Source organism: Physcomitrium patens, chromosome 15 (genome assembly GCF_059467195.1).
Source record: "Physcomitrium patens ecotype Gransden chromosome 15, ASM5946719v1, whole genome shotgun sequence".
NCBI lineage: Eukaryota > Viridiplantae > Streptophyta > Bryopsida > Funariales > Funariaceae > Physcomitrium > Physcomitrium patens.
In genome coordinates, this window is record NC_143424.1 from 1,554,038 (window position 1) to 1,564,620 (window position 10,583).

The following is a 10,583-nucleotide window of genomic DNA, read 5'->3' on the forward strand; positions in this document are numbered from 1 at the left end:
GCGGGCAGTGGCGGGAAAACGGTGGTTGGGGACGAACGGCGTGGCACTCGTCTCTCCCGTCCCGAGCGGGGGGCAAGGGATCGATCCATTGCGCTTGCTTGCTTCTTCTGTTCGTTGGGAATCGTGTTCGGGGCTGTCACGACTGTTTGTTGCTTCCTCTCTTTTTCCCTCCCTTTTCCCTCTGAGCCCGCCATAGCCTCCATCCTCTGTGCCGTAACTCCTCCACCGAATTCCGCGCTGATCATTCGCTTCTGTCATTGCCTGCGACTCGGTCGCCTCGTTGCTCGTCGGTCCGTTTCCCTCTCTCTTTCTCTTTCTCTCTCTCTCTCTGCAGCGTTTCGATTGTCGTCGTTCACTCCCGATAGTCTCTCTGTTGTCAGGCTGTCATTCAGGCGGTATAACTTAAAACTTCGAAGAGGTAAGTGAACTGCGGTTGATCACGCCGTGGGGCGCACATTCATCCCTTGCCAATCTTCGCCGGAGGTTTCAATCCTAGAGTGGATTTAGACTTGGATTTTTCATTTTCAGTTTCATTTTTTTTGAATTTTTTTTGGGGAGGAGGAGTTTGTACGTACAAGTCAATCATCTCATGGGGCTCGGTCGGTGTCGATTTGCTTGCAGCGCATCTTCCGTTCATTAAATCGTAAGCTTGCGCGGTAAGCGCCGCTGGCGTTTATTTTGGTTTTCATGGCTTGATTACAGGGGGGTGGTGGTGGCCATATATTTTGTGTGCACTGTTTGTCGGGTTCTCCCGCCTCAAGGTTTGTGTCCGTCGCAAGCGCTACACGTTTGGTTCTGTGTTGATGTCGTTGTAAGATTTGATGATGTCACAGTTTTGTCAAGAGTTAGAATCCTCGGTTTCCAAGTGTTGAAGTTATTGCGCCATTGACTCAGGAGGTCTCTGTTACGCTCCCTTGATTTGTTCTTTAGTTAGTTCACATCTCGACTCCCGACTCCCTCGGTAATCTTTATCTAGATTAGGTGGTTATTGCGTTGTTGCATTGTGGTGTATGCGCCACCTCCTTGCACAACCAAGCCCATTTGCACCTTGTTTGTCTAATAAGAGTGCTGTAGTTCTGGTGGTTTCGCTAGAATTAATGCAAAGTGACTTGCAGCCTTGATGTTGTGAACATATGCTAATGGAGCCTTTCGTTCTGTTAGAGAACGAAGTTGTCATCCCGGATGCCTCTCTATTTCGCATGTTTTCTCTGTCTCGTACCAGCACTGCAGTAAAAGCCTCATTCCGTGAAACTAGCCCTCTTTGATCTAACCTCAATTTTTTTTCCAACTACAGGGTCGTGCATTGGACTTTTGAGCGAAGAGGCGTGATCATACTTTATTTCTGGCTAAGCGGTTGAGGTTAAGCATATCGATTTGCATTGAAAAGAGTTGGATAAGGGTCGGTGGAGGGTGAAGTGGAAACGTTCGGAGATCTCGGTCGACACCGAAAGGTTGATATATGAAAGAAGCATTATCTTTAGAAGTATTCGTGCTGAAGCTGTGTTCCATATGAAACCTCATAATTTTCGTTTGTAATAGCATCTCTCTTGCAAGATCCTAAACTCGTGAATTGCAACCTGTGTTCCAATTGGACCATTGCCCATCACTGAGAAGGCATATCATGTACTTGAACGGTTATGGCGCTCTTAGGCATACATGAACCCTATCAACTGCTGTCTGTTTCCCTCTGCTGGTCAATAGATTTCATGTTAACAGCAGCAGCTGCACATATGTCTTAACATACTGTGAGGGTAGAAAATTAAGTTCTTGTAGATGTTGGTGGTGTAGTGTGGGTAAAAGTTCTAGCGTAGTTGTTTGGACTCTGTGGACTCGAATTTGCTTCCGCATTGTAAATTGCAAATGTTTTAATTCGTTGCATGCACCTACCTGAAGGCAGCGCTTTCTCCTATGTGTGATCAGAGCGTGTGAAAGCTTCATTGTGCTATCTTAGGTACCAATCTGTTACTGTCGAAGAATTGACGCTCTTTTCACTTCTTGGCAGGATCGCGCTCGAGACGCAACTGACCTTTGCAAGCAGAGGAAATTTTCTATTGAGTCATGGGGTAAAGAGCAGCCGATTTATTATTGTAGTTGTTGTGGTATGAGATTCCGCCTTAATTGTTAAAGTTATGCGTGCGCTGGAAATGGAGCGCGCGGGACCTGTGCTCAGGGAGGTGAAAGTGAGGTCCCACAGGCAAAGCTCCCTTATGTCGGAGAGTGTAAAGCAGGCAGACATAGAGGACTCACAGGTCTTCTGCAAACAAGAGCCCGTGGAAGACAACATAGAAAGTGGTTATGAAACTCCAACAAAGTCAAGTAGAGCTGGGCTGGGAGACAAGACTCCTAATGGTGGCGACATCAAGCCGCGGAAGAAGGCTTGGTCACCCGTATACCTGGAGGGATTGGAGGGTCGGTTCAGAGAGCACTGTGAGGTATGGTCTAATCTGAGAATTCTGGACATTGTTACAACCTTCAGTTACACATAGGAAGATAAATAGCCTTATCGCAGATAGTTGAACTGAAAACACTCCGCATTGTGTAAACATCTGAATTTGTATTGTGGAGCAGGTTGGCCTTTGTCTGGATGACCCAACGTTGCAGCAAGCCCTGCGTTTGTTTAAAGAGAGCAAACCATTGCTCCTTGCCAATATTGACAGCATAGGGACTAGCACGGTAAGTAGGTCTGAACTAAATACTGTGATCCTTGCACATGTCTCACAATTGGCATTCAGTTTTTTGCCCTGTTTCGTTTCTGAAATCATGTCTCATCGTAAGCATTCCTGTCCATCAATACTTTCATGTTATTTAATGATTCTTTACTGTTTATAACAAGACGAATAGCTTTTCATTTTCACTAGGCTGGATTTCATGGAATGCTCTACTGCTGAAAGTAATAGTGGATGTTGTTCACCAGGTGGAAGATACGGAGCGATTATGGGGTGGCTGCGTTCTGTATGTTGTGAAAGCTTTGAGCTGTGGAGCCACAGTCGACGGGGATAAATCAGAAAGCAATGCAGTGGGGTTTACACTGTCTCAGCTTATGCGACAGACTAAAATCAGGCACGCCCGTGAATTGGATATGATTTCTATATGTGCTATCACCGAGTGTCTACTCGTAAGTATCGCATTTTGTGATACCAGTTTCGTCCATAAGATTTCATTTCATACAGCTAACGAGTACTAACATGTTTTGACTTAGCAGTGTGATTGAGTTTTTCAAGGAGCTTCCACATTTTCTTGTGAAAGTGGGGCCGATTGTGAAGCAAATGTATGGCGATGAGTGGGAGAAGCGGCTTCAGGTTGTCAAATCACACTTGTTTTTAAACTCTATCTTTAGGTTACGAGTGCTAAGATTGTGTTGAGTATGTTAGCGTTGGCCATTCGCACTTTGGAACATTCTGTTTATTTATTCTAAGTCGCTGAGCCTAAGGCTTTGTGTTGTGCACAGGTCAAGGAAGTTCAAGCTAATTTTGTTCATTTGACAGCGCTTTTCACGTAAGTTCACTGTATATCTATTTCTGTTTATGTACTTGTATTATGTTCTAGCGTTGCGTTAGATTGTGTCCGTCGTGGGGAAAGTTCGCGTAATTAACCTCTATTATGGGGGTTTTGTAGGTATTTTAAGCGAGTATATCAAGATTTTTTCTTATCACCAGACACTTTTACCAACATTGTCAGCCGATCCTTATCAGGAGTTAGAGATGAACATCATGTCTCTGTCCACATGCAATTTGGATGGATGCTCTTCTTGGCATTGCGGATGCATGTTATTCAGCAATTCAGTGACTTGGTCACTTGCACCAATGCCCTCATGGCAGTCATGGTTAGTGCTTTTAATAATTGGCATGTCTGTCTATTAGGCGAATATGAAAGACAGTAGTTATAATATTCTGCTTGTATGTGCTGTAGTTTTGTGAACCCTTAAGTGGGGCTTGGTCTAAATCGAACCTGGGTTTCTGTTTCTTCGTCTTTATGCAAGTGAGTTCGTCTTTGTTGCGTTGCTGTTTTTGACGTATACTTGTCAATGCTTAATATAATACTGATGCAGATAAACAGAATTTAGTGAACTTGAATGTCAAGGTGCAGTGCAATCTGAGTCTGTTTGCTTTTCCAGGTTATTTTGATCCTTCACATGCCGCCTGATTTACGGAAGTTCTCACTTCAAGATCCAGTGAGGTTTGGTAAGTTCCAAGGCAATATTCTATCCCAGTAGGCTGGAGAAGCAGTAAAACATAGTTTTATTCGGTTGTTTTCCGTTACTTTTTTGTCTCTATCATTCGTTGCCTACGCTCTCTTCTTTGTAAGGAACATAACTTTCCTGTTCGTTTTCCTGTGTAACTTCTTGGTGTCTTTGCTCTAATATGTCGTGGTCATCTGGTGGGCAGCCAAAAGATCATCGGAGGGAGTTGATCTTGTTGCGTCCTTGTGCGCCACGTATTATGCAGCTGATGAAGATGTCTCGAGCCTCCTGGAGAAGGCTAATGCTACAATCAGCAAGTTATTCGGGAAGCCTATGAAGGGTTTACATGGGTCCCAAACCCTTGAGCATTTTTTGGGGATCAATCCAGGCTAGCATCTATCTCTGATTCCCTAGTATGAAAGTCATCTCAGCAGAGCTGATGGTTAGTTTTGAGTTTGGATATATTGTCACGGCAACTATATGGATTATGTGTGATCAACGACTTGTATGAGCCCTTAAATTTAGCTATTGACGTATTTAGGTGAGGTAGTTTTGCGTCTTTAGTATCTCAAATCATGTTTGCCCGTAATAGGAGTCTTAGAAAGTTTGCAAACCTACTTACAAGCCTAGAAAATTCAGATCTCTATTTTGTTCTTGTTCACATTCCTCATTGGGGAGTCGTGTTCATTCGGATTGGTCTGAGAGACTAGATTTACCTGGCTGTGAGCAGGTGGGCTGGCTTACTTGGAAGGGCTCATGGACAAAAAGTCTCTTGCAGCGAATTTGCGCATGTTGGAGAAAGATTACGAAGATTCTTATCAGAGTCGAGGGGGGCTTGATGAACGAATGTTCATTAATGGGGAAGATGGTCTATTGGGAACGCTGTCAAATGAATCGCCACGTTTCTCTGGCTCAAAGGTATTATTCTTGGTACCTTCATTGCATGTTGATGAGTGGTGCCGTGTCTCCCAATCACTGAGATGCTGTTGCATTGGCTTAATATAACGTCGTTTTTGGCGAGGGGAACACTTTATGACTTTCCTTTAATGTAAAAGCTGTTTTTATGGTGCAGTAAAGTTAAAAGTTCCTTTCCACTTACAAACGTTCCTGTTTATCAGCGTAAGTTTGACATCATGGCGTCGCCTGTGCGATTTGGGGCTTTCTCAATGGGAGCAGCACCATCATCACCAGCTGCGTCTCCCTGGTCATCGCCAGTGAAACATATGGGCACTCAAGGTTCTAGTGGTGGGAAGAGGCCCCCATCCACCCCTGTAACCATCACAATGACAACTGCAAAGTGGCTGCGAACTGTGATAACACCCTTGGCTGCAGAGCCTTCTGTGGAGCTGCAGCTGTTTTTCCGCTCTTGTGATCGGGATATCTCCGCTGATGTAAAGAACAGAGCTCATGTACTATTGGATTTGATATTTTCAGCGGAGAGAGGTGGAGGCTGGCAGGGTGTGGCTGGGTTAATGGATGTTTGGCCTGAGCAGCGTAAACTGGAAGCTATCAAGTTATACTACAAAGTTTTAGGAGCTATGTGTCGCTCTGAAGAACAAAGGCTGCATACTCACAATCTAACATCTCTTCTTTCGAATGAACGTTTTCATCGATGCATGATTGCCTGTTCTGCGGAACTTGTTCTTGCTACTCATAAGACGGTGACAATGGGTTTCCCCGCGGTTTTGGAGCCAGCAGGCATAACTGCTTTTGATTTGAGCAAAGTAATTGAATACTTTGTCAGACATGAAGAAACTTTACCTCGCGAGCTGAAGAGGCATCTCAATACAATAGAGGAAAGGATACTCGAGAGCATGGCGTGGGAGAAAGGATCGTCTATGTACAACTCGCTCATAGTTGCCAGACCTTCACTGGCAAATGAGATCAATCGATTATGTTTGCTGGCCGATCCAATGCCAGCACTGGAGAACCTCGCTACTCAAGTACGGCCAGCCACTGTCATGCATCGCATTCCGGGCCTTTCGAAATCGGGTCACTCAGGTACTCACCTAGTTCAAGAGCAATATTATTCGCAGTATGTACTATTTTGAATGAAATAAAAATACTTATAACTGTAACCCTACCCTAGAGCTTTTCGTTTAGCTCAAAATCTTGGGTGGGTACTGGCTGTTGCTCCGACGAACAAGGGAAGTATGGTGTTTGAATGTGTGATGTTCACGCTATTGTTGTGAACTTGATTCAGGTGAGGTAGCTTGTGCGGCACATACACCTACTAGTGCGTCATCACCTCCTCAGAATGGATCGTCAACATCAGAAGCAGGTTTTCTCTCACCCGTCAAAGATCGACCTTCGGCTTTTTCTGCTTTCAGTTCGCCTATGAGAAATCGTCTTCGAGCCCCATTGCAATCAGCGTTTGCTAGGTATGTGTGATTGTTTTCGGTGTTTATCCTTTATCTGAGGTTCGCCTTGTTCCATTCTCTTCATCCACATGGGTAATTGTTATGTGGGTACTGATTAAGTACATATAGTGTAACTCTTCGTATACAAGAAAAAGAACAAGAGCCTTTCTGCCACCATTTTATTTCAAGACATTGTGTAAAACTTGTGATATTTCCCTCATCCGTGTCGTATGTTACAGTCCGCAGAGACCAAGTCCACTAGGAGGGGGAGAGACTTGCGCAGACACAGTTATCAATGTGTTCTTTCAAAAGGTAATTTGCATACAAGGCTGAAAGAATCAAGTGAAACTCTATAGTCTTCCTTCTTTTACTGGATTCCTTGCAATAATCTTCTTCACGTGACTTTGTGGTGGCCTTGCCAAGGTTCTGAAGCTGTTTTCGATAGAGGATACAATTTAATATATTCTTTGTATGGTTCTTGGCTTTCGATTTCAAAGGACTAAAAATGATTTAGATTTTAAGAACAATTCATCTTTGTGAGCAGGCTCTTGTATTGGCAGCAGTTAGGATACGGACTGTGTGCGAACGAATAGGGCAACCACAACACCTGATCGAACGGGTATACAAGGTGTTTCAACATGCACTACATCACGAAACTAGCCTTTTCTTCAACCGTCATATAGATCAACTGGTCTTGTGCACCATCTACGGCGTTTGTAAGGTTTGTCGTTTTATCTGATCGTCACCCTAGCACCATAATCGATGCTTATAATATACCTCTTCGTATTTGACAAATGTATGCTCTTCTGTAACAGAAGCCATCATATTCAGTATCGGGCTTCCGTTCATATCGCCATTCATGTGACATGGCTATGAGAATGACATTGTGGATAAACTTTCAGGTTAGCAAAGTGGATGTAAAATTTCGTGACATCATCCATCATTATCGATCACAGCCACAGAACAAGCTGCACGTTGTCCGCAACGTCTTTATAGACCAACCTCCGTTACGTCGTGCAGGGGTATACATTTGCAGCCCTTAGTAACAGCTGTTTTCTTTTGTGAGTTTTGATTTGAAACTCGGAAGTTTTGCTATGTGAAATTCAACTGGGAATTTCCCACTATAAATATACTAGTTGTTTTGTTATTCATCCTGGAGTAATAGTTTGTTGATAGAATTGAATTTTGCTCACGTGCAGAAAACAGGAGGGCTCGAGTCGGGTGACATTATCAAGTTCTACAACGATGTATTTGTACATGTTACAAAGAAGTTCTTAGTGCAAGTCGATACGAATTCTAGTATGCGATCTCCAAGAAAAGCTCATGGATCTGACGGAAATGATGGTACGATATCTAAGCTGCTTAAAGATGAAATGGAAGTCATAATCATAAAAGGTGTACATTTGCGTTTCTCCCACTCAATCGGTATATCCTGCTGATTTCCACTGGTTTTAGTGAGGAAACTGACCGAATTCATTTACTATTTTTCTAACCTTGCATATCATGTATGCAGGTGAGGCTCCAGGATCTCCTGTAGCTTCGATTTTTTCAACATTCCCAGACATTTCTCCGAAGAAGGTCTCTGCTTTGCACAATGTGTTCGTATCCCCTCTTAGATCCAGCAAGGTATGCAAATTTTATATTGTCGTTTGTATTGGAGCTTCACAAGCTTCTGTCGATCCAGTGGATGAAGTGTAGTGCATATATCCACCGACCTTCGTAGATTTTGAATAAAGGATGTGATTTTCGTCAACGTTTTCATGCTTGCAGGTTGATAAGTTGATGTCTCCTCGTACTAGAACTCTTTACGCATGTGTGGGAGAAAGCACCAGAGATTACCAAAGTCCTTCGAAGGATTTAACTGCTATTAATAACCGACTTAACAAGAGGTTTATCGCTCACGGTAATTACCTCTATCCCTTTTCTGCGAATATCTCAAGTACAATTGAGGAGATCACCTTCAGGATCTGACACCCTTTGAACCAATTTACTTACCTGTTAAGTGAATGATAGAGTTATTCCGTTCATGGCTTTGCATGAATCAAAGTCGTGAGTACTCTTCTTCCAAAATGAAGGTAAAGATAGGGAAGATGTTGAAATGGGACAAATGATCGTAGATTAATGAGCAGAGAATTCTACTTTGCTGATCATTTTTTGTTTTAATTTTTTTAATTGTTTGATTGGTGCAGGCGATTTAGCCGGTTGGACCTTGAAGACAGACCCACAGTGACTGCCTCCATGATATCAAACACGTTCCGCCCGTGCGACTTTGTATCAAACGCTTTCTCTTAGACAATTAGAGACGTCTCAATGTGTTGCCTGCATTAGCGAAATTGGGATGCATTAGTCCTGGAACCACAACCTGTAGAGTGTATTTGTGACTGATAGTAGGTGTACAACATTTTTATAACAGGGCACGCATCCAAGGGCAAAGGTGTAGGAATTTTTCTACACCATCATCGCCACTCCACCACCACCCTAACATTTCCTCCGGTCTTCTTCCCGCCCCGCCCTTCATGATTGTGTTAGCTCGCATCCATTGTTAAGCTCGCTGTTGCTGCATGCAAGTCACCTAGTCAAGTGTGGTTTCTGGCGAGCTCTTGACATAGCTTCCTTGTGCCATATTAGCTTCGCAAATCAGTCTTGACGTGTACACAAATGAAAGCAGGGGTCCTCTGTACCCCTTTAACCTTCAATGAAATAATGATCACTTCCTCAAGCTGGTGTGATTATGTTTTATTCTTTACTTCAACCTGTACTATTTGCAAGTGGTACATACTTGCGGGTGTTATTTCTGTTCCTTTAGTGTTGTGATTCCGTCCAACAAAGTGGGATACATTCTCATCATTTTCGAACTTGTCAGAAAGCGCGTAAAGCTGACGTTTTATGGAGGTTGTGTTTAGACCTAGCGATGGACCCACAGTTCTGCACTGAAGTACTGTATGTAATACAAGTATCATTTAGGTCCCAGAGCCTAGAGCTTCTGCTCGCACTCCTGAGGGGACTGAAGGCTCTGCACTCAGAAAGTTTACTTGGAGGGTTTTACCATCTGAACTCTGCATACTGAGTCAGAGACTTCCTAGAAGCAATGGTTGTTGAGCAATGCCTTACTGTACAATGAGTCTGGAGATGGCTCTCCTGACAGTTTCTTGTGGGGCTTGGGAGTAGAGACCCACACACACAGTGGCCCAGTAATGGCAACCCATCTGCATGGAGATTGGTTCCAACTTTTAACATTAAGAACATTTAGGATGACTTTTGTTTGAAGTCCAACTCTCAGCAGCTAGGTCACATGCCCTGTGCACCTAAGTCATTGCTTAGGCTATGTAACTGTTGACTCAAAACCCTTTGGTCAACATTTGGAAGTCTGTGTGTGTGTGATTTTATGGGACCTGAGCTTGATGACAGAATCTATTTCACCTTTGGGCAAGAAAGCTGAAGCTGACTGATAAGGAAGAGATTAAGTTAGCCCACCTAGAAATCATTCCTCCTGCATGGGGACTGTAATTATAGAGTGACCATGTGCAGAATGTTGTCAAGCACTTGGATGTATCCTAGTAATCAAACGAGTCAGAATGGAATTGGTATAAAGGTTCCATGAATATTCAATTTGTACTGGAGGGGATCAACATTTGGTCCCTGTTCAGCAACACTCAAACAACTGAAAATGGTCCATTCAATCACCTTTTATTATATCTCAAAATCCATATCCAAATATCCTCACTTTAGTATAGAAATACAATCAAATAACAAAATCAGAGTGCATAGGTTTCATGGTGGCATGTAAGTTTAGGAGGATGAGGCAAACAATTCCAAGATTAACCATCCTTGTGTTCACAATAACCACCTCTAAACCAAAGCTTACCACTGATGTTGCTGTAACTTGATGCTGTAGTGTTACAAGAAAAACGAGAAAAAGAACCTTCGAATGAAGAAAGGCAGAAATTTTCTCAACTTCAGTAACAAACCCACACAGATTCGGTAATAGACTTGGTGTTCACTCCCTGCTCTAACAACATTGATTCCATATCAGTTAAGCTTAG

General features: G+C 43.2%; 1 protein-coding gene across 4 annotated transcripts; it reads left to right on the forward strand.

The window, feature by feature from the left end:
• The first annotated feature begins 254 nt into the window (after positions 1-254).
• LOC112292735 (retinoblastoma-related protein-like) lies at positions 255-9,286 on the forward strand. 4 transcript variants are annotated; one of them, XM_024541526.3, is made up of 20 exons: positions 255-418; positions 1,295-1,451; positions 2,003-2,432; positions 2,569-2,673; positions 2,915-3,060; positions 3,203-3,299; positions 3,449-3,495; positions 3,616-3,823; positions 4,115-4,181; positions 4,386-4,568; positions 4,911-5,098; positions 5,299-6,181; positions 6,384-6,561; positions 6,780-6,852; positions 7,085-7,261; positions 7,443-7,562; positions 7,740-7,884; positions 8,054-8,166; positions 8,311-8,443; positions 8,730-9,286. In XM_024541526.3, exons 3-20 carry the CDS (start codon positions 2,130-2,132, stop codon positions 8,768-8,770), a joined length of 3,207 nt encoding a protein of 1,068 aa, XP_024397294.1. In that variant the 5' UTR covers positions 255-418; positions 1,295-1,451; positions 2,003-2,129; the 3' UTR covers positions 8,771-9,286. The 4 variants fall into 4 exon arrangements, with proteins under 4 accessions (XP_024397294.1, XP_090112307.1, XP_090112306.1 ...); XM_090256181.1 differs by lacking the exon at positions 255-418 and adding an exon at positions 448-656; XM_090256180.1 differs by lacking the exon at positions 255-418 and adding an exon at positions 631-761.
• Positions 9,287-10,583: the final 1,297 nt, after the last annotated feature.